Genomic DNA, 24458 nt, shown 5'->3' with positions numbered 1-24458 from the left:
CATCCTGGCTAACACGGTGAAACCCTGTCTCTACTAAACATACAAAAAAAAAAAAAAAAAATTAGCCGGGCTTGGTGGCGGGCACCTGTAGTCCCAGCTGCTCAGGAGGCTGAGGCAGGAGAATGACATGAACCCAGGAGGCGGAGCTTGCAGTGAGCCAAGATAGCGTACTCCAGCCTGAGCAACAGAACGAGACTCCATGTCTAAATAAATACATAAATAATAAAATAAAATAAAATAAACTTCGAATGCAGCTAACTCCACAGTCACCTCCACTACTGAACAATGCCTGGAAAGCCGCAACTGCTTTTCCCTTTGTTCATTTGCAGATGGCAGCTCCCTGGCCCGAGAAGGGTGGGTGCATCTTCGGGTGACCAGAGTCATCCCTGTGTCCCATCACAGACCTGAATGTCCTTGGGGATAGGAGGACAGGAAGTGGCTGAAACTGGAGAAGTTTGGGAAGGTCCCACCTTCCCCTGCAAAATACTGCCCTGCAGATCTCTCTTATGCCTGCCTCCCTGCCACCCTGTCCACAGATCTCTCTCACGCCTGCCTCCCTGCCACCCTGTCCACAGATCTCTCTCACGCCTGCCTCCCTGCCACTCTGTCCACAGATTTCTCTTGCGACCACCTCCCTGTACTCTGTCCTTCTGCAGCGCCGGGTGCACTGGGGCCACCTGGAACCTCTTCGACTGTTGGGATCCCAACACTCTAGACCCATCTCAGGGGAGGTTACAAGTACGTGCCACAAGGACAGACGGTAACTTAGAAAACCAAAGAGTGAAGACGGCGCAGGTTCTGCAGGTGTGGGTGAGAACACAAGCCTGCTCCCTCCCCATGGGCAGCTCACCCCCTTCTCAGAAAGGCCGTGTAATCCAGCGTGCACCGACGAGACACCCGAGGTGCCCAGGCCGGCCCGACAAGCAGCGTCTGTCCCCAGCCGCCCCCATCCCGCCTGCGGCCATGGGCTGCCCACTCACCATCTGCACGCACTCCATCAGTGGCAGGCGCACGGCGTGGTTCCCGTTCAGCGACACGACGCAAGCTGGGGTGTCCGGGGTGGCCTCTAGCAAGGCGATGACTGCCTCCACCCCCATGCGGCTGGCCTGGAAACCAGGTCCATGTGGGTCAGGGGCAGCCCCCGACCCTGCACCGTCCCTGTCACCTCCTGCTGTCTTTCCATGACCCCCAATGATCTCAGTCAGGTGCTCACAGCTCTCCCAACTTGCAACCTAACTCTTCAGAGCAAAGCGATTTCCACTCCTTTAGAACCGGCAAGATGGGAACAGAGGGGAGGTCAGGGCCAGACGGAGAGCAGGAGTGTTAAGAGCTGAGTTTGTACTTGGGATTCCTGCTGCCCCGAGTCACAGTTTCCAGAAACCCACACAAGGAACACAGCCTTTCTGCCCTGGGGTTGTGTCCTCTGGGGTCCACGTCATCCCAACAGCAGGCACTGCCCTGCCACACTAGGGAGCTCTCCCCGCCTCTCAATGGCTATAGGCCTAGACACTGGTCTGCACCAAAGGTCTCAAGGATTGTTAAGACGAGGGCCGGGCCGCCGGCATCTGTGGGGGAGCATCCTGCCAGGCTCTGTGGCTGGCTGGTGCCTGCGCCTCTCCAGAAACGCTTCCTGCTAGAGACCTTGTGAAGATGCCCAACGCTCCCATCCTCACCAAGATCCTGTCGAACGCCGAAGGGGTCCCTCCTCTCTGCACGTGCCCGAGGATGGTCACACGCGTGTCGTAGCCCAGCTGCGTGACGACGAGCTGCAAGGGAACGTCTCGTTAGGATGCGGAACCGTGATGCGGACCCAGCAGCCCAGATCTGGAAGCAGGTACGGGGCACTGAAAAAGGTTTTTCGCTCTTTCTTCAGATCTAAATGGGAAGAGTTATTTCTAAATTTTGTTTCCTAGCAGAACATCTAGTATAGATAACAGGCAGCTGAAACTTGGTTTGAAAAATAATACCTTTGTTACCCAACAAAATCTTGGCTCGCACCTAGAAAATGAATGCAAGTCACATGTTCGGTGCTTTAACCAAAAAAAAAAAAAAAAAAAAAAAAAAAAGGTTTCAGTAGGTTGCATTTAAACTATTACTTATATTTTACAAAAATGTAAACATCTTCCTTTAACCAGCTTAAATTTGTTTAGCTGTGATTTGACAGCACAACCCAGTCCAATCAAGGCACTCCCCTCGCCCCACCCCACAGGCACGCTGGCCCGGTGACCTGGAGAGGCCACTGACTGTCTCTGGAACTCAGCTTACTCCTCTGTAAGAACAGTGGGGCTGGGCTACGTGAATTTCATGGTTCCTTCTTGGTCCATTGTCCTGTGATTTAATTATAATTAAGTGGGAAATAAAATCTTTGCCTCGACTTTATGGATTACCACTTATAAATATTGGCAGCTGTCTTTCCCCGGCGTCTGTCACCGTTTTCATATCCAGAGACATGTTTTGCTCCTTCACTGACCATAACAAAGCACAATAAAGAACACGACTTACAAAGGCAGGTGGCGATGCCTTCTGCCCTGAGGCTGCTAGAGCCAGAGCCCGTCCCCAGCCCCGTCTACAGCAGGAGCCCGGCCCATGGCATCGGAGTCCTCTCCAGATGGGCAGGCACTGAGCAAGCCCCAGGGCATGAAGCCTGCCAGAGCCCGTCCCCTGGCAGGGCCACGAGGACACAGCAGCTTTCTTTGTGAGTAAGAATGTGCTCAGCTGATGCTCTGGGTTACGGGAGGGCACAGGGAATAGCAAGGCGCCGCCTTTTCCCCCTGTGGCAAACAGAAGCCCAGGTCAGCTGCCAAGTGTTCAGTCCTCATTCTCAGAGCAGCTCACGTTTAAGAGCCAGAACGCTCTAATCCAAAGAACACGTGTGACCACTCGAGCTGACCTCTATGTCTGCGGGGGAGTCCCGGAACCTCTAGGGGCTCGGCAAGAGGGGACACAAGGGGAACAGGCCCCCATGCCGCTGTGTGTTTCCCAGGCCGTCCAACTTCTGAGTCATGATGAAAATGTTTTAAATATCAAGGATAAAAAGTTAATAATTCAGTGTTCTAAACCAAGCCTGCCCATGATGCTAACCTCCCCTGCTTCCAGGCAGAAACCAAGCGAAAGGGAACAGCTGCACGCACTCACCTCTTTGATTTTCTCAGAGGTAATGGGTTTATTTTGGGTATCAATTGCTCCTTCAGCCACAATAATAATATTCAGCCTTTTTTTCCGGGCACGGTTCTGCAGACACAGAAAATTAAAGCTCTCAAATTCCTAATCCCATTCTTAGCAACAACCACAACAAAACCACAGAAATCTGTCTCGGACTGAACTAGCCTCTTTTTGGGCAGGAATCTTTGCCCAGCTTCCTAAGAGTTGCTTCCCAATGACATCAGAAGGTGGTGAAAGGTGCTCTGGATGACAGCAGGGAGGGATGGGGTGAGAGGAGGGACAGGGGTGAGAGGAGGGGCAGGAGTGAGGTGAGGGGCAGGGGTGAGGGGCAGGGGTGAGGGGCAGGGGNGGTGAGGGGCAGGGGTGAGGTGAGGGGCAGGCGTGAGGGCAGGGGTGGGTGAGGGGCAGGGGTGAAAGGGCAGGGGTGAAGGGGCAGGCAGCTGTGGCTCACTGGAAGAGAGCTCCTTGGGACTGGGAGCTCACATCACCACCACAGACAGAAATGTGGCCCCAGCCAGCCCTCGGTGGAGGGCGCTGGTGTGACTGACACGGGTTCCCAAGGGGAAGGACACAGAGATGGACCCCCCACAGGCGCCTCGTGCACTCATGCTTTCTGCCTCCCTCCAGAGTTTCCTGCCACCTCCCCGTAAACCACTCCTCCCTGGCCCCTCCCAGGGGAGGCCCCGAAGCCTGGCCACTGGGATGAAGTTTTGTTGCGCACAGGCTCCAGCAGCAGAGAGGCGGGACAGAAAACACAGTGTGAGCGAACACAGGGCCCACACAGCGAGTTCTGGTGGCCACAGGTGCACCCCAAAGGCCTTGCACTGCTGGGCTGCCGTGGCTGCTGTCCCCATCGTCCTTCCTATGCTCACAGCGGTCACGTGAGCCTAAGGAGGTCATGAAAGGAACACGGCGACCACTCCACGATGTGGTGTGGATTAACTCATCCTCAATGGATTCGCTTTCTATAAAGCCCCGCATTAAAGACCCGCCCGTAGAAAATGGTAGTGGTGGCTGTGTGGAGCCTGGAGCCAACAGTGCCTGAAGTCCACCTGCCACAGTCAGGCACACATGGGGCATTCTAACCAGGCTCACTCTGTCTCAGACTCAGGTCTTAAATGAGACCTCTTCTGCCTTGAGTCTCAGCCTTTATAGAGGAAAACATGCCCCATGCTCACAGTCCATAGAGTGAAACGCAAAGTGTGACAAACTGGAGACAGAGAAATATTTTCACTTGCTTAAAATGCCGTCCCACTTGGGATCCTGATTAAAGCAATGCAGCCAGCATCGCCCGCTATCGACGGCCGCCAGACCCACATTACCTCCGAGAGTTTGACACACATCTGCTCCTCCCAGCCTTCCTCTGGCGGAGACTCCGGAAGGAACACCCAGTCCGCGCCGCAGGCCAAGGCACTCACCAGGGCCAGGTACCTATGTGGACAAGGCAACAGCATCAACACCCCAGAAGGGTCCTTCCCATGAGGGTACCCCAGGCACCCCACTCAGTGACAGATGGGCAGATCTAATGCCAGGTATGAAGCGGGATGCCGGCCCCTCCAGGACTCTCCGCGAGAGCATTCTGGATGTGGGGTATAGCCTCAGGGAGATGACGCTAAGGGTCCCCAACCCGAACCGCGTTCACTGGACCCACCGCAGGTACATACCCACAGTGTCGTCCCATCACCTCCAGAACGAAGGTCCTCTGGTGGCTGGAAGAAAAACAGAGGGAGCCCCGGACACAGCTCAGAAAGCAGAGAAACACAGGGAGCACCCACTCAGCCTGGACACAGCTCAGACAGCAGAGAAACACAGGGAGCACCCACTCAGCCCTGGACACAGCTCAGACAGCAGAGAAACACAGGGAGCACCCACTCAGCCCTGGACACAGCTCAGACAGCAGAGAGAAGGGGCTGACAGCCGAGTTAGCCAGGAGGCCTGCAAGGACCTAGCCTTCAAAAATGGTTCATTTTCTACTAAGGCAAACGCTATGCAGTAGCCTTCCAGACTCCGGTGAGGAAAGTGACTTGAGCCACCTCTGCGCTCTCCAGTTGCACATTTGACACCTCGCCTGCCTGTGCCCAGGACACACTCACACTCCCAGGCCCCGTGCTGGGCTCTTTCCCAGATACCTTCTCTATTGGGCACAGTCGGTGGCTGCTGTCAAGAGCCACGGCTGGATCTCTCCCAGGGAAACAAGTGCGTGCCAGTGTCACTAAGTGGTGAACGCCCAGAGACTGGGTCTTCCCAGGGAATGGAAAAATCCAACTGCTCCGAGCAGCCTTCCAACTTAGTGATTTTCCACCAACTGTGGGGTTCACGCCCACGCACTGAGAATGTCCAGTGAAGGCGTCACTGGGAACAGGACACACAGAGGACTGGGAGGTGCCACACGGGGGACTGGATTCAGCACTCTCTCAGTCTCAAGCACCTCGTCCTTAAAGGGGAGACACTTATTCTATTTACCATTTCACATGGTTTTCATGCAAATTGCTTCAGAAATTGTAGGGTGCCCCACAGAGTCATTAGTGATAATCCGCCGAGTCTAGAGCACCTCGGATCAAATGCTGTGGCCCCACCACACTTTGTGAATCCATAGGTTACACAGGGCAGGACATCGCTGGCCGCATCGCTCATGAGTGGTGTGGAAAATCCATACCACAGTTTACTTCTTGCCACTCCTTCCGGAGATGTTTGGATAGGACATTCAGATAATTATTATTTTGTTTCTTCCTTTCAAATTCTAATCCACAGCTTTCTTTTATCATCGGGTTAAAAACAAGGAATGTTTTAAAATTAAAAATGGAAAGCAGACCAGAGAACAATTTTCTGGCAATAGTTCCTAAAAGTCAAGTTACGAGCCAGCACCAGGACACCCAATCTGCAGAATGTTCTACAGCCCGTGGTAACATCTGAGCTGGGCACACATGGGGCCCCACGTGGCCTCCCGCCGGTTCCTCTGAGTGCTTTACCTCTGGGCCGTGGTCATGATGGCGTCAATGACCTCGATGATCCTATGCAGGGCGGAATCAGTGCCGATGGTCATGTCGGTGCCACAGAAATCATTGTCAATGGAGCCCACCATGCCTACCACGTTGAGGTAGGCGTACTTCTGCACGGCCTCCTTATCGATCTGGCCTGCGTGGGGAGCAAACAGCAACACAACCACCCTAAACAAACACTCTAAACTCTTTGATTTGTTACTGGTATCATTTTTTTGAGACAGGGTCTCACTCTGTTGACCAGGCTGGAGTGCAGTGGCACCATCATAGCTCGCTGCAGCCTTGAACTCCTGGGCTCAGGCGATCCTCCTGCCTCAGTCTCCTGAGAAGTTAGAACTATGCCTGGCTGATTTCTTAATTTTTTGGTAGAGCCAGACTCTATGTTGCCCAGGCTGGTCTTAAATTCCTGGGCTCAAGAGACCGTCCTGCCTTGGCCTCCCAAAGGGCTGGGATTATAGGTGTGAGCCACTGCCCAGGTCAATTCTTTATTTCCTCAGAACTCAATGCAACCGGATTCTGCATAGTTAAGGAAAGAGAAGCCAGACAAAGCTGGCAGCAGTTACACACAATGGGCACTGTCACCTGGCACTTAGACAAGAGCAGTGGATTCGAAAAATAAAAGAAAGGATCCACATTTGCAATTGGTAAACAAAAATCTCAGTATTTCCTGGCAACAGCTTCTGAGAATGACACGGCTTTGAACACGGATATGTTACAATTATGGAATTGAGAATCTAAGACACTAGGCCATCTTCACACTGATTTCTCACGCATCTGTGGGAAGCTGGATCGTGGGTGGGCATCTACCGCGCACTCAGGACAGACCTGGGCTGCGCAGCTCTGCATAAAGGGAGTCGGAACCATCGAAGGGCCAGGGGCAAGCTTAGGCCCGGACTTGTGGCCGCTGTCCTGCTCTGTACACTCAGTGGGCTGTGCCAGACCAGGACGATGTGGACAAGCAAGAACTGTGAGGCCTGGCTGCTTCCAGCGGGCAGCGTTCTCCGTCCCCTACAAGGATGTTCACAAGCCTGGAGACAGTTGCTTTGCCTCAAAGCCGCCTCTCATCAAGTTGCTATTAAACAATATGCTTCCCTGGTCATATTTAATATTGCATTGAAATTACATAACACTGCTTCAAGGGAGAAAAACTACACTTTGGGAGGCCGAGGTGGGTGGATGACCTGTGGTCAGGAGTTCGAGACCAGCCTGGCCAACACGATGGAACCCCGTCTCTACCAAAAATACAAAAAAAAGTTAGCCGGGTGTGGTGGTGCATGTCTGTGATCCTGGCTACTCAGGAGGAAGAGAAAGAGGCAGGAGAATCGCTTGAACCCAGAAGGCAGAGGCTGCAGTGAGCCAAAATCGCATCACTGCACTCCAGCCTGGGCAAGGGAGACAGACGCCGTCTCAAAACAAGCAAACCAAAAAACCTACATACACACAAGACTCTCAGAAACGCTTTCCTAAGTAGTGTCAAAGGTGGTACCAGATGATGTATTGGCAGAAATGTATCTAAATAAATAAAGTCTTGTGAGAACTTCAGTTCTAAGGGACCCCAGCGAGCTGGAGAGATACAGTGTGAGGGCTGAAAGGCGGACACTGGTGTCCCAGGCTGCTGGGGACCTGGCCCACCCCACAGCCGAGTGGCTATTTGATTCCTCATCTGTAAATGGGATGATCTAAAAACTGGCTTGGATGGCTGTCCTGAGGATTCCATAAAACTATCTGTGTCAAAGGTCAAATGGTGCTTGGCACATGGTAAGGTTAAATTACTAGCATTCTTATGATGGCTGCTGTTGTGTTTTGAGATCATAAAAAGTCTTGAGATGGTGACTGGAAGATCTGTGAGAACAGGTGCTTCCGCTGCAGTGAAGAGGGAAACGTGTCCGTTCCAAAGCTCTGAAACAGGACAAAAACCCGCAGGACACAGGAGCAGGCGTCCACTCACCATTCCTGGCCAGCTCCTCCAGCAGCCCGCTCCACTCCTTCCGGAAGAGGTTGGCCCCGGTGAGGCTCCCGTCCCCGCCGATCACACACAGGTTGGTGATGCCGCGCTGCAGCAGGTTGCAGGCGGCCTTCAGGCGGCCTTCCCGCGTGCGGAAGGCCTGGCACCGCGCACTGCCAATGATTGTCCCGCCCTGGGAAAGACGATACCAGCTTACTCATCTCCTCACAGCATGACAGAAAGCCAGGTGGATGGCGCACACAGGCTGACTATAAACAGGGGCTGGAATTCATGTTTTTCTCATTTTCACCTTGTCAGTAACTAGCTATGAAAGACTATGATTTTCCTGTTTTTAGTCCCAGACCAGCATTCCACAAAGACAGGCGCATCACACCAGGAGGAGCCAGGGAGGGGAGGAGCCAGGGAGGGGAGGAGCCAGACACACAGCAGCCATCAGTTAAATACATGGAGCAGGAACCAGCCTGTGGGGTCACAGCAGCCGCCCCAGCACCGGCCAGTGAGCTCAACCAGATGCATGTGGAACCAAAGACGAACCCACTGACCACACCAAGCACGCCGGCCAGGACAAGGGAAGTGGCGTGACCAGTGGCCAGGCTCTCCCTCCAGTCTCCCCTTACAGCACCTACAGGTAAAACCAGCAGGAACCTGGGGCCAAGGGGATTTTTTTTTTGCACCACATACCCGCTGCCCCTTTTAAAGAGCTACGTGTTCAGGAACTTAAATTATTTCATCCAGACTTCCAGGGTACATAGACCATGATTCATCACACTTGGTTTTCCAAAAACTAAGAATTGATGGGATCGACAAATGCAGGATTCATTTAAATAAAATCATGAATGCACCAACAAACTCCAGTCCAGACTGGATCCCTAGACGCACGCTGACTTCGTCAAGCAAGGTGCTCATAAGCGCAGCAGGGGTTGTCTCCGCGCTGGAGGCAAGGGCTCTCCCTGACTTCGGTCTGCAGGCAGCTCCCAGGAAACCCCTGCATTGATGTGACTGCCTGCTTCTTCCTTTTTTTTTTTCTTGAGACAGAGTCTCACTCTGTCACCCAGGCTGGAGTGCAGTGGCGCAATCTTGGCTCACTGCAAGCTCCGCTCCTGGGTTCACGCCATTCTCCTACCTCGGCTTCCCTGGTAGCTGGGATTACAGGCACCCGCCACCATGCCTGTTTGTTTGTTTTGTTTTGTTTTGTTTTTGTATTTTTAGTAGAGACGGGGTTTCACCTTGTTAGCCACGATGGTCTCCATCTCCTGACCTCATGATCCGCCCACCTCAACCTCCCAAAGTGCTGGGATTACAGGCGTGAGCCACCGCGCCTGGCCTATGAGTGTGTGTTTCAATACACCAATGGTACATGCACACAACTCCTTTTCACATATGGAGACTTATTACTATTCCAAATCCCAGAAAAGTTTATATTTTTACATGAAACCTACCATCATTTAATTTGTCAAAGCATTATGAAAAGGTCATAAAAACTGAAATTCACTCCACATGATCCTGTGTCACCAGCACCAAGTGTGACCGAGACCACTTACAACCCGGTCCCCAAGGCAGGTGAGGGTAGGGGCGCAGAGCAGGGCAGGGGTGCTCTCCAGACTCTGCCCGGACAAAAAGCCAGGGGGCAGCATGAGAGCCGGCAAGATGGGAGGTAGAGTCAGCAACCCAGAAACTCCCACCAAAAAGACAAAAGAGGTGGCTGCAACTTGGGAACGAAACCAGGATAACTGGACTGCAGAGGAGTGGGTGCCATTCCCATTCCCTCGCTCGCTCGCTCACATACACACACCACACACACCTACACACACACACACACACCCCACACAGGCACGCCACACACAGACACACCACACACACACAGACACCACACACACCTACACACACAAGGAAACCACATATACACACATCCCACACACAGATACACACTCACTAGCCACAAACTCACACAGTTAACACATACACACGGGCAAACCACACATACTCAGACTCACACACCTACATACAGACACACACCAAACTCAGTTACATACACACTGAGATTCACACACCACATATACCACATGCAGAAACACAAACTCACTGATACACACACACACTTCAGCCCTCTGTTCACGTCTTCCTACGTCAATCACGACCACAGAATGGAAACGCTCCCCTGTGTGAATTCAGCCCACAACGTCCTGATGTTTTGCAAATGTTGCTCCACCTAACTTCCGTGGTTGTCAAAATTCCCTCCACCTCCCTTCCGATATGGCAGAAATCAGGAGGCGCCCAGTGCAGAGAGAGCCTGAGACCAGCAGGAAGGTGTGGGCCCCACGAGTGTCTTCAGCGGGGAGGCACCGATTTGGATTATTTCTATTAGCAAATACTCAAAGTGAGTCACAGATTAACACATGCATTTCTAAAGATCAAACCAAAAGTAAAGAGCTTCTCACAGTCTGTTCTCTCCACATAATCTCTATCAACTGATCTGAGCTCAAGTGGTCTGGGAATTTACTACACATGAGAGAGTCTCCAACTCAGAGAACCCTGTGGACAGCAGCCCAGTACGCACCACTTGCAGGATGCTGGAGACGCTCTCCCAGTCGGCCTCCGCGATGTTCGCGCCTCCGTCCACCATGCCCTGGTAGCCCTAAGGGGAGAAAGGGAGAATCTTTTAAAACTGAGATAAACTTCACTAAATGGGAAGTGATCCTTAAACTATATAAAATGGGAAAAATAACAGTGAATGTTAGATCCTGAGCGTCCGCTGGTCAGAGGACAGGGCAGTTCCAGTGCTGGAGGAAAGCAGGGAACTGTGGGAAGGCCCTCACACCAAGTCCCTAGTAATGGGAACTTCTGCCCCAGCGCTGGGTGAAAGCAGGGAATTGTGGGAAGGCCCTCACACCGAGTCCCTAGTAATGGGAACTTCTGCCCAGCACTGGAGGAAAGCAGGGAATTGTGGGAAAGTCCTCACACTGAGTCCCTAGTAATGGGAACTTCTGCCCCAGCGCTGGATGAAAGCAGGGAACTGTGGGGAAGTCCTCATACCGAGTCCCTAGTAATGGGAACTTCTGCCACAGCGCTGGAGGAAAGCAGGGAATTGTGGGGAAGTCCTCATACCGAGTCCCTAGTAATGGGAACTTCTGCCCCAGCGCTGGTTAAAAGCAGGGAATTGCGGGAAGGCCCTCACACCGAGTCCCTAGTAATGGGAACTTCTGCCCCAGCGCTCGGTGAAAGCAGGGACTTGTGGGGAAGTCCTCACACCGAGTCCCTAGTAATGGGAACTTCTGCCCCAGCGCTGGAGGAAAGCAGGGAATTGTGGGAAAGCCCTCACACCGAGTCCCTAGTAATGGGAACTTCTGCCCCAGCGCTGGATGAAGGCAGGGAATTGTGGGAAAGTCCTCACACCGAGTCCCTAGTAATGGGAACTTCTGCCTAGACTCAGCCTGCGAGTGCAACGAGGAATCAAGCCATTCTCCTATGGCCCAGTGTTTCCCGAGAGGTTGAAAGGGGTCACGTTCACCCAACGTGTTTATCATACTTCAGCACAAACTCACAGGCACACAGTGTTGTCGACCACAGGACATACAAGGGAGCATTTTGTCAGGGGCTCCGTCTGCCAAGACAACCTGGGCCACTTGAGATATATATTAAATATTATTAAACAGCACAGCCGAATAATAATTGTCTGCCTTACCCTCCATTAATGACACTGCACTGCATTAGGGAATCAGATATCAACATGTGAGGACATATTGACAGAAGAAGCCCAAGGACAATTACCTTTCAATGCTAAATGCATCCCCATCTTTTTCTCCACAGAATCTACAAGATTAGGAAATGCAGCAATGCCCATTGGTACCTTCATCTATGTAACTCGCTTTCCACAGGATTTAACCTTAAGAAGGAATAACTATTAGGGATTTAGAAAAGTTCACAATAGATTACTGTTGGATTCATAAGCCCTCCTTAGTGAGGGTCAGGAGGACACAAAAAAGGAAGAAAGGTTTTTAAAAAGGAAATGATTCATAGATTACGGAGTTCTGTATATAAATTAATCAATGGTGCAGGCACCTTGATAGCTGGCCAATTTGTATACTTATATTTATAAATGTAAATTTCCATCAGAAACATTATATATACATATATGTGTATTTGATTTTGAGACAGAGTCTTGCTCTGTTGTCCAGGCTGCACTGCAGTGGTGCAATCTTGGCTCACTGCAACCTACATCTCCCGGGTTCAAGTGATTCTCCTACCTCAGCCTCCGGAGTAGCTGGGATTATAGGCACACACTACCACATCTGGCTTTTTTTTTTTTTTTTCCCCCCAGTAGAGACAGGGTTTCACCATGTTGGCCAGGCTGGTTTCCAACTCCTGACCTCAAGTGATCTGCCTGCCTGGGCCTCCTGAAGTGCTGGGATTACAGGTGTGAGCCACCACGCCTGGCCACGTGTGTGTTTATAATTTAGTGTCATACATGTAATAAACAAGAAAGGAGAAAACAGTCTGGAATGGAACAGAACCCAAAGCAGAGCTGGTTCATTTCAGCGATGGCAGCCCCGTCTGCACCTCCTGAGACCCCCCCAGGCACCCAGCCACTGGCTCACAGGCTGGTATAGGCACTGCTCATCACCAGGCCCCTACCTCCATGGCAAAGCAGTGAAACATCTTCTAAACATAGCCCAGTCTCACTCGAGGGATTATTATTATTATTGTCTCCCCTTGCTCTGAAAACAGATTTCCCTTGCAGTGCAGATGAGTCCAGTGTAGCTGTCCCCCTGGAGGGTGAGGGTGAGCAAGTGTGAGGTCGGACGCAGGCCTCCCCTCTGCACAGGGCACCCTGAGAGGCACCGTTTCTGTTCTGTCCTGCTGCGGGTGCTGTAGTCCACACAAAGACGCACCAGGCACAGACGGCCGCATGCAAAGCCGCGAGTGACTCCTGGAGGCCATATTCCTTAGAATATTTGAAGTACAATAGGTAGGAGGGTGGGTGGGTGGATACATAAATAAAGAGATTACGTAGCCTTGGGGTTGCATTTTTAGTGATCTCTACCACCCCAAACTCCCAGGTTTCTGCTAAGAACTATGCTTCATGCTGCGCGCACGACAGAGCACCCCGTTCTTCAGGTCTGGAGCAACGCTGAACAAACTGCATCTGTGGTGATCTTGACTGTCCAGATTCACTTCCATGAAGCTTGTGGGGCAAGGAAACAAGGAAGCAGGCATGTGACCTGGGCCGAAGAGTCAGAGCCTGCACCACCATGCTGAAACGGACCCTTCTTAGAGGGACGACGTCCCATCCTCCAAGCCCACATCTCAGGAGGAGAGAAAAGATGACCCATGATGAGGCCTGAACCACAGCAGAAACCAGGACCTCCCTGGGTGGACCGGGATGTAGAGTGGCCATAACCCTGGGGCTCTGGCAAAACTGAAAACGGACAGCTCTAAATTCCCACACCCAGAGCTGCTGCGGTCATTTCTGTGCATGCAGTTTTCTGGTAAATAAAGAGACTGAGGGGAAGGCGCCAGTCCCGGCCGCTGCCCTGCTAAAAGGATGCCACCAAGGCTGCTGCAGCATCCTGAGGCCATCTCAGGCCCAGGAGTCAACCGTGCACCCCTCACGACATCAGCTTTCAGAGTATTCCTGGAGCACGTGCTATCCCAGACGCTGCTTCCAAGTCGACCGCCACCCGGCACTTTACTACTTAATATGCCATAGTGGGAACCAAACAATTGCCTTTCCCTGCATGAGTTTGCAGAATTTAAATACGGATTTAATCAAACATGGTAACGAATCCCCTAGCCTCTAGAGTAATAAGAAAACTGCTCTGCAAACCACAACATTTTGAAAAGTAAAACGTTCTCTAAAAATAATTTCATTATTTTGTGTTGCATAGATGCATATGGCAAAGAAAACAATTAAAAAATTAAAAGGGAGGACTTTGAGTGCCGCCCCCAAAGCTGCCTGTCTAGTGCATGCGTCAGCTAAGTTGCTAGGAAATGACTCATTCTTTAATTTGCAAAGTCACGATTCCCATGGAACATGTGAAAAGTAGCCACCAACCACGGTTCTAAGCTGTCTTTCACCAGCAAGGAAGATATTACTAAATTAGGAAGACTCATTTTGCCCAAACGTACTACAACGTAGAAATTCAGATGAGTTTTCTCTTTTGAAGTCTTCTTAGAAGGCTGAATATTTATCTTACTACAGCCAAAGCCCAAATGTTTCCTAAAACACCCTTTTGGAATTTGCCTTCCAAGCCAGTTTTATGACTCACATAGGAAAAACAGAGCATAAAACCTTTAACCTTATCTCAGTTTTCTGGCCAAAGTAACACTCTCTGTCTTGTGAACTCTGACTCACAAGATGAACCTTAGCGCTCCTTGTTGGCTGCATCGGATCCATCGGCCGATAGAATTTTTATACTGAGTCATTTCATCACATCTAAGAACATGCCACAGGCTCTGAAGTCATTGTAACTTATTCGAAATTGTTTTGAGCTGTGCCAAAATAACCACAGTCTTCTAACCAGGTAGGAGATTGTTCCATATGTAGAGGTGGTTTTGGCCAGAATTTTTAGGCATTCACTGAATCCATCATAAATGGAGTAAACTAGTTCACCTACGGGCGGCTTTCTCGGACATCTCAGATGTATTGTTTTTTTTTTAAGTTACAGACAAAGGGAAATTATAGTGCTGTGTGGCAGCAGTAGGCTTTTTCTTTCAGAATGCTTGTTGGATGGGCCCATGTGTCTTCTCAACCAGAGGATGCTTTTTTCCAACCTGATTTCCTGAATTCTTCACTCAACTAACTCCAAATGGTGAACATTCCCACTACCAGAAGAAAATAAGCTACTGGAGATAACAGACTTTAAAAGTGTCTTCCAGATAATGTTATCACCAGCTTCCTGCAGACATAGTTACTGCATTTAGAGATTTATGGGCTTTGCTGCTTCTGAGTAAATACTAATTTTTTTGGGGGGGGAGGGCGGGGGGATGGAGTTTCGCTCTGTCACCCAGGCTGGAGTGCAGTGGCACAACCTCAGCTCACTGCAAGCTCCACCTCCTGGGTTCACCCCATTCTCCTGCCTCAGCCTCCCGAGTAGCTGGGACTACAGGCACCCGCCACCATGCCTGGCTTTTTTTGTGTGTGTATTTTTAGTAGAGACAGGTTTTCACAGTGTTAGCCAGGATGGTCTCGAGCTGACCTCGTGATCCGCCTGCCTCGGCCTCCCAAAGTGCTGGAATTACAGGTGTGAGCCACCGCGCCGGGCCTACTATTTTTTTTTGTTTCCTACAGAATCAAGCTTTCCCTAGTTTAATCCTTTTCCCTCCCCCACAGAACCTAAAGCTACAATATTCCTTAATAAATTAAAGTGTTTCACCTCTAGAATTCAGAGCACGCACGCAGAGAGGTCAGCTCCGAACGGCTGCCTAGGCTTAGACTCAGGAAACACCAGCGTTCAAAACTAGGTGTGCATGAAAGAGAGGCGGCAGGAAGTTCACTATGTCAATGGTTTTCAAAGGCCAGGAATCGTGGTCTTATCCTGTCTCTAGGAAATTCAGAGGCAGAGCCTGAGATTAAACAGCCTCGCGCCAGTACACACCCCAAGCCCTGCTCACCTCCCCACCAAGACTCTGAAGGAACGCTCTTGTCCAGAGACCCTACCAATCACCCCAGCAAAGCACACTCACTGATTTCATTACTTGATAGAAAATTTCTATAGAGTAGCCTCAGGATTTCTTCTTGGGAGACTCAGTCAACTGTAAAATTCTGAAATAGGTTAGAACACGACACACCATCTTATGGTCCTGCACTTGCTTCTGTGGAAGACCAATAAGGCAACAGCATGATGTATTTAGCCCTCTGGCATCACAGATTTCTTTAAGCCAAAGCTAAGAGTGCACAATTCCAGGTAAGTTGTACAACCAACAGCCCCAGCAGGAGTGAAGCCGGTCACCCTTCCTCCCCAGTAGAGAGAGAGTTCCAAGCACTGGCCCGGCAGTGGCCTTATAGCAAAGACCCCCCCTCCCCCAGGCTCATTCAGCTGAGCACAGTGGTGGGAGGTGGCGGTGAAGGGAGATGGCGCTCTTCTGCAGTCTGAAATGTTGACTGGAACCAGACTGTCTGAAGCCACGGGCAATGGCGTACGTGGTGGTGGGATGAAGGCAGATCATACATGAAGAATTCAGCATGGGACCTGGCTGGCATATAAACATGTAATAAAAGACAATGCTTGTTCCTGTGGTTACCATCAGCCTGGATGCGTCGATTTTGTTGGACAATGTTCCAGCGATAGGCAGGGAGTGCAGAGCAGACCCAGGCCGCCTGAACTGGCCTTCTGGGAGTCAGGTAGCTCGGTGAGCACACACACGTGTTAGTGGAAGGCATGGGTTCTGGTCAAGACCCTGCAGAGTCAGGTCAAGAACAGCTACACGTAAGAAACTGCACAGTGCTGTGCTCAAGCATCACTTATTTTTAGACAGAAATGGAGTGGCTGAATAGTTTTCACTTCAAGGAAGTTAACAGGCAGAAATAGTTATGTTTAAAACATCAAAGAGATGTGACTGAATGGGATGTGGACAAACTTGGTCTTTCAACACCGTTGGGGGAAGGTAGGGGCCACACTCAGGGATGGCAGGGGTGAGACAAATTAAAAACAAAAAAAAAATCAGACATAGCCCCAAAAGTCAGGGCCAGTGCTGTCACCTGCTCTTTGTCTTGCCAACTGCTTTCCATGGCCACCCCCATCCACATATCCCACGAGCTCAGGAATCCTCTGGATTAGGAGAGGCCCCTCCACCCTCTTCCTCAGACAGGGGGGCAGCAGCACTTCTGGGGAAAAGGTGTTTATTTGGAGTCCCAAGTGTGAGATTTCTCACTTTAAAAAATTGTAAAAGCAGGAGGTTCATTTTATCCAAAAAGAAATATTTCCTATGGCAAACGAAGGGTTTCTATCAGGAAGGGAAAGGTTTTTCCCCCGTATGTTTTAAATTTTATTGACACATATTATTTTACATATTTGTGGGGTGCATGTGAGTCTTTGTTGAACGCACAGAACCTGTAATGACCAGATTAGGGTACTGGGGTGTCCGTCACCCTGGGTATTTTTAAATTCTACGCATTCAGAACATTTCCAGTCCTCTCCCCCAGTTACTCTGAAATATATTAATACGCTGTTGCTAACACAGCCAGGCTACTCTGCTATTACCCTGGAACCTACTCCTTCTATCTAAGCATATGTTTGCACCCGTCCACCTCTCTGTACCCCCTCCTGTCCACACCCCCTTCCCAGCCTCTGCTCTCTATCATCCTACTCTCTATCTCCATGAGACCGACTAAGGAGGGGAAGCATGATGCCAATCAATTCATTGATAAGTTAATGGTTTGTGTATTGGTATAGTAAGTCAAGCTGTAATGCTCAGGGCTGAAACAAGGGTAGCTAAGATCACATGCTGATATTTCAAGCTCAGAAGGGTTGGCCCGTCTGGGTGCAGGGACAGAGCTGCTGACCAGGGGGTGTGGGGAGATGGAGACCCTCGGGCACCTGAGCTGAGCTTGGGGGAGGGGGCGGGTGGCACAGGCTCCGTGGCAGCACATCTGGGAAGACCAGAGGCTGGATGCTGATGCTGTTCCAACACCCGTTATCCCTTCAACATAAAAAGGCATCACTTAACTGACACCTTTTGAATGTGTTGTTTTTAATCATGGAAAGAACTAGCTGATAAAATGATCAGAATTATTCCTAGCCTTTCTTTAGGGTGTGGACGACGACAAAGATGGCTCTGATAATGTTTACAAACAGCTGTCCAGAGCGGAACCAAACTTTAAAACAAACAAACAAAAAATTAAGATAAAAGACTTTTTTCTTTTTTGACACAGTCTCGCTCTGTCACCCAGGCTGGAATGCAGTGGTGCAATCTAGGCTCACTGCAACCTCCACCTCCTGAGTTCAAGCTTCAGCCTTCCAAGGATTACACCACGCCCAGCTACCTGTTGTGTTTTCAGTAGAGACGCAGTTCCGTCATGTTGGCCAGACTGGTCTTTAACTCCTGACCTCAAATGATCCGCCTCAGCCTCCCAAAGTGCTGGGACTACAAGTATGAGCGAGGGTGCTCGGCAAGAATCTTAAGTGAGTCACATTTGAAGAACTATAATAAGATGAACAATTTTTTAACTCTGCAGGAAAATCTTCAACAACAGGATATTAAATCCATGAATGAAACCAAATGCAAGGAGTCGACTCTTTTCTGCAGCCACAGTGGCAGCCCTGGGTTAACCAACTGACTTGCCCCAGCCTGGTTTTGACCCACCGGAGCCAGGGTAGTTTATCCTGGGCATGGCCTTTGGGTCAAAGCATCTGATATACTTGGTATATGAGATCAACATCTTGGAGATGATGATCTCCAAGAAACTAAAGCCATTTGTAGGCTTCTAAGGAAAAACCTTAGCTTCAGAGAAAAAAGAAAGAACTAACAATTGGTTCACCAGGTAGAAAAGAATGGGTTAACTGGCAAACCTCCCCGAGCCTCCCTGGAAGGGAGCCCAAGGCTTGGCATGCCTCACACGTAGGCTTGGCCCAGGTTTACAGGAGCGCAAGCAGCGGCCAGACAGCAGGGCTCAGTAGATCAAGGCCAGGCTTTCAGCAGAAATGCCACTGTTTCCAGATTAATATTTTCTTCACACACGCACTACTAAAGGAAAAAACAAGCCCCTTTAATTAATAGTAACCTGTTTAATTGTTTTGGTCTGTTGGTAACCTAGAGAGCTGTAGGTTAGAAACTAGAGTATAGGTGAAAAATTCTGTTGGATACATTACTGAGTCATGCTCAAAAAAAAAAAAACATAACATCTTAATTCGAGCCCAAATAGGTCTAGAACAATGGGACCCAAAAAGAGTGATTTTTTTCCCCCAGAGGACATTCACCGATGTTGGAGATGTAAGGACATCTTTGACTGCCGTGGTTATGGGGTGGGTGGACGCAGAGGTGCTGCTCAGCATCTTGTGGTTCAAAGGACCCCCCCCAACCAAGAATTGCCCAGCCCCAGATGCCATAGCCTGAGACTCAGAGAGAAGCCCAGCCTGTGGGTATGACCTGGAGAGCGGGCCGGGGACGGGGCTGGGCCTCTTCAATGCACAGCCACCTATGAACAGATGTGTGCAGGTGCAGACTCCGTTTCCCCACCTGGTCACACACCCACGGAGTCAAAGGCGTGCACATCTCATCCCTGACAAGGAGTCAAACAGCGCCTCTGCCCCGTTAGTCTCAAGACTTCTCCAAGTCCTTTCTACCAGGCAGACAGGAGGGCACACACGATTTCTACTGCACAGATGAGCACACAGAAACGAAACGTTGATTTATGGGTCCACAGTCACCAGAGTACTTCCTGCAGGCCCACGACTGCTCACCCAAAACCCAGGACTGACAGGCACACCAGGACGCAGAAGGCTTGGGATTTTAAAAAGCAGGCTTTTTTACGGCTGAAAAAATATTCCATTGCGTATATACACCACATTTTATCCATGCACCCACTGATGGTCACTTAGCTTGATTCCACATCTTGATATACAACAGAATATTATTCAGCCAATAAAAGAGAATGAAATCCTGTCATTTAGTGCAACATGGATGGAACAGGCAGAAATTAGGTGAAATAAGCAAGTCACAGAAAGACAAATGCTGCACGCTCTTACTCATCCGTTACAGCTGAAATAAAACATTGATCTCATGAAGACAGAGTTAGAACTGATCTCGCAGAGACACAGAACAGAATGATGGTTACCAGAGGCTGAGAAAAGTGGTGGGGAGCAGGGGGGCGTAAAGACAGTTTGAGATAGAAGGGATAAAATCCAGGGGTGAGTGACACTATGGGGGAACTACAGTTAATGATGTATAAAAATGTTTAATAATACATAATAGGCCGTGCGCAGTGGCTCACGCCTGTAATCCCAGCACTTTGGGAGGCTGAGGCGGGTCGATCACGAGGTCAGGAGATCCAGACCATCCTGGCTAATAGTGAAACCCTGTCTCTAGTAAAAATACAAAAAATTAGCCGGGCATGATGGCGGGCATCTGTAGTCCCAGCTACTCGTGAGGCTGAGGCAGGAGAATGGTGTGAACCCGGGAGGCAGAGTTTGCAGTGAGCTGAGATCGCGCCACTGAACTATAGCCTGGATAACAAAGCGAGACTCCATCTCAAAAAATAATAATATACAACAAAGTTATACATAACGATGTACACATAATGTATAACACTGTATACAATATGTATAATACATATATAATTCATATTATATATAATATATAACGTATACATAATAATGTATAATGTTTCAAAATAACTAAAAGAGTAAAACTGGGCCGGGCGCGGTGGCTCAAGCCTGTAATCCCAGCACTTTGGGAGGCCGAGACGGGCGGATCACGAGGTCAGGAGATCGAGACCATCCTGACTAACACGGTGAAACCCCGTCTCTACTAAAAAATACAAAAAACTAGCCGGGCGAGGTGGCGGGCGCCTGTAGTCCCAGCTACTCGGGAGGCTGAGGCGGGAGAATGGCGTGAACCTGGGAGGCGGAGCTTGCAGTGAGCTGAGATCCGGCCACTGCACTCCAGCCTGGGCGACAGAGCGAGACTCCGTCTCAAAAAAAAAAAAAAAAAAAGAGTAAAACTGGAATGTTCCTAACATAGAAACGATCTTGGTGATGGATATGCTAATTACCCCGATTTTATCATAATGCATCACATGCTTGTATGAGAATATGACATGCCTGGAACTCCCCCACGAGCCAGCAGCATACCCCGAGAAAGGGAATCGGCACAGACAGACCTCTGCACTCCCATGTTCACTCCTGATCACCACCGCCCAGTGTGGAATCAGCCTCAGCGCCTGTCAGTGGATGAATGGACACAGAAAACGTGGTGCGTGCCCAAACAACACAACACTGTTCACCCATAAAGGGGAAAACCCCGTCATTTGTGGCAATGGGGATGAAAGTGCTTTACCGTTAAGTGAAATAAGCCAGGCATATGGGCATGGTGGTTCATGCTTGTAATCCCGGCACTTTGGGAGGCACAGGCGGGCAGGATCACCTGAGGTCAGGAGTTTGGGACCAGCCTGGCCAACACGGTGAAACCCCGTCTCTACTAAAAATACAAAAAACTAGCCAGGCATGGGGGCGGGTGCCTGGAGTCCCAGCTACTCAGGAGGCTGAGGCAGGAGGATCGCCTGAAGCCAGGAGGAAGAGGTTGCAGTGAGCTGAGACAGTGCCACTGCACTGCAGCCTGGGCAACAGAGCAAAACTCTGTATCAAAAAAAAGAAAAAGAAATAAGAAATAAGCCAGGCATAAGAAGAAAAACATTGCGTGTTCTCACTCACACATGGGAGCCAACGGAGTTGATCTCATAGAGAAGAGAACTGCAATTATCAGAGGTATGGAAGGGGAGGGGTGGGGAAAAGAAAGGATAAAAGGGAAGAAAAGACTGTAAATGTATTTATTATTACTGAACTCTATGCCCACAAATGGTAAAGATATTAAATGATATATGCATATTTTACTTCAATAAAAAAATTTTGAAAATCACATGTACCCCATAAATAGGTACAACTATTATGTATTCATAATAATTAAAAATAAAAAATGTTTTAAAAAGCAGTGTATGTTACTGCACCTGTACTCTGGGCCCTTGGGAATGTGCTCAGCATCAAACCCATCCCTGCAGAGAGAGGTGGGAGCCGACACCGTGTGTGTTACTGAACCTCTATCCTGGGCCCTTGGGAGTGTGTGCGGCATCAAACCCACTCCTGCAGAGAGAGGTGGGAGGGGCCACCTCGGCTGGGGGATGGGATCACCCCCATGTAACACGCTCCAGGTCAGCCGGGACTTTGCTGCCCAGTTAGGAAAATACTCGCAGATTTTAGCGTGTTTTCTATCTTAGAATTAAAGATACAGGATTTTTACATCTGTAACACCAAAATGATGATACCCTAAATGGATTCAACACTTACTGCTACAACTGGGTAAAGAACCCACCACTCATACAAAGTCCTGGCGGTCTGAGGGTCCATGAGAATTTATGTTCCCAAGGCGCCCAGAGGTAGGCTGATGCCTGGGCTACCTCTGGAGGGAGGTGAGGAACAGGACCCGTTCACAAGGATTTCCCACCTTCTGGGGCAGGTGGGGAGGGTGTCAGAGAGGCAATTTGGGCTCAGATGAGCCAATCCCCAGGCTGCTCCTATCTCCCTCAGTAAGATAATTCCAAAAGCCTGATCGTTCTTTGTGCCAAAATTAATAAATAGTCCATTCGGCTCTGCTCCCTAGACAGCTTCGAAAGTGCCACTTACTAGAAAAGTTATCAGAAAAATGAGAATTTCCCTAAAACACCATTTGCACACAAGGATTCATTTTGGCCACATCTCAGCAAAGGAATTGCAGAAATTCCTTGAATTTCTCTAAAGGAAATGAGATCTCACAGTCAGAACCCCGCCTTCGCCACTGAGGGCAGGGGCAGGAAGAGGCACGATCCCCGCCGGACGAGGTTGTCCAGACCTCATCCAGACAGCACCTGCGGCCATGGAGTCACATGGATGGGCCTTAGAGCCCCAGCCCTCCCAGCTGAGACAGAGAGAACAGATGGGGTTTACCTCCAAAGAAAGCCCAGGGCCTACGAGCCGGGTGAGGTGGCCCACACCTGTAATCCCAGCACTTTGGGAGGCCAAGGCAGGTGGATCACTTGGGGTCAGCTGTTCAAGACTAGCCTGGCCAACAGAATGAAACCCCGTCTCTACCAAAAACACAAAAATTAGCCAGGCGTGGTGGCGGATGCCTGTAATCCCAGCTACTCAGGAGGCTGAGGCAGGAGAATCACTTGAACCTGGGAGGTGGAGGTTGCAGCGAGCCGAGATCATACGACTGCACTCCAGCCTGGTGACACAGGGCAAGACTCTGTCTCAAAAAGAATGAAACAAAAAGCAGAGAAAGCCCAGGGCCTCCAGGGTAGGCCTCCCAGTGTGTTCCATACCAACTCCTTAATTCTGGCACTTGCCACACAGACAGGCACAGGTCTGAGGACATCTCAATCCCACCAGGAAACAGATGGGCGACTACAGCACACGGTGACCAATAAAAATCAGACACCCGACAACTGCCACAAAAACACAAACCTTACATCAAGAAAGACTAAAGTGCGCCAGTGACTGCATCCAAGATTAGGCGCTCACAGTCCCCTCGGCCTCACTCCCCGCACCCATCCTCAACTAACAACATTGAAACCAAACCCAGCGTGCCCTTGGTTTAGTGCAGAGTCCCTCAGCCTTGCTTCTGCCAACGTTTGGGTCCGGACCGTTCTTTGTGGGGTGTGATCCTGTCCATCCTAGATGGTGTGGCAGCATCACTGGCCTCTCCCCAGTACATTCCAGGGACAATCCTTTCAATAATGGGACAATCCAAAAACGCTCCAAACACTGGAGAGTGTCCTGAGGGGTAAATCACACACGGGAGCGTGTCCTGAGGGGTAAATCACACACGGGAGAGTGTCCTGAGGGGTAAATCACACACGGGAGAGTGTCCTGAGAGGTAAATCACACACTGGAGAGTGTCCTGAGAGGTAAATCACACACCGGTGAGTGTCCTGAGGGGTAAATCACACACCGGAGAGTGTCCTGAGGGGTAAATCACTCCCCACATCTGGCTGGAGGCCAGGGGTCGGGGGTCTAACGCTGTTCCTGGCCCTGAAAATGCTGAGTGGTGACATGGAGAAAGTGAACCAAGATGAGTCGGTTTATCTGTGAAATAACAGAGGTCACTTCCTTCCTTTCCTCTGCACCCAGAGTCCCTGTGAGTGTTCGGGCCGCCACTTCTGTGAGGGGACTTCCTTCCACTCAACACACAACAGCGTCAGGGCCGCGGGAACAGGAGCAGCCGCGAAAATCACAAGGTGTCCTGGGAAACATTCTGGGAACTACAAGTCTCATGAATTTAAAAACATTTTGCAAATTACAATAGAAAAAAACTCATCTCGGGATACTCCATCCCCAAACAGTTTTTAAAACCACATTTCTGTACTAAGAGCAGCTCTCAGGACGGGTGTGGTACCGTCTCCCAAAGTCCAAGGCAGATCACACCCACCCTCTCTCCCACCCCAAAAAAAAACAAAAGGCAAAGGAAACAAATTCAGGGTATTCAGTGTATGCACATGTATACGCTGCAGCAGCAGCAGAAACCAAGCTGGCTGGTGTCAGGTGCAGGTGACGGCCTCTTCTGGAAGTCTGTGTGCAAATTTCAGCACTGGGGACCGGGTGGAGGACTGTGCTGGGGAGGGGGGTGGAGGACTGTGCTGGGGA

General features: G+C 50.2%; 1 protein-coding gene across 5 annotated transcripts in view; it reads right to left on the bottom strand.

The window, feature by feature from the left end:
• Positions 1–24458, bottom strand: part of LOC112617401 (ATP-dependent 6-phosphofructokinase, platelet type) — a 61525-nt gene that overhangs the window by 22425 nt on the left and 14642 nt on the right. For all 5 annotated transcript variants that reach the window (XM_025374167.1, XM_025374168.1, XM_025374171.1 and 2 more), the window contains 8 exons: positions 10685–10762; positions 8110–8299; positions 6132–6297; positions 4827–4871; positions 4485–4593; positions 3136–3231; positions 1674–1766; positions 981–1106 (listed from right to left, as the gene is read on the bottom strand). In XM_025374167.1, coding sequence (XP_025229952.1) covers positions 981–1106; positions 1674–1766; positions 3136–3231; positions 4485–4593; positions 4827–4871; positions 6132–6297; positions 8110–8299; positions 10685–10762 — 903 coding nt within the window. The remainder of the gene's footprint in view (positions 1–980; positions 1107–1673; positions 1767–3135; positions 3232–4484; positions 4594–4826; positions 4872–6131; positions 6298–8109; positions 8300–10684; positions 10763–24458) is intronic.

The sequence above is a fragment of the Theropithecus gelada genome, unplaced genomic scaffold (assembly GCF_003255815.1).
Source record: "Theropithecus gelada isolate Dixy unplaced genomic scaffold, Tgel_1.0 HiC_scaffold_16163, whole genome shotgun sequence".
Taxonomy (NCBI): domain Eukaryota; kingdom Metazoa; phylum Chordata; class Mammalia; order Primates; family Cercopithecidae; genus Theropithecus; species Theropithecus gelada.
This window is presented reverse-complemented; position numbering and strand designations above follow the sequence as displayed.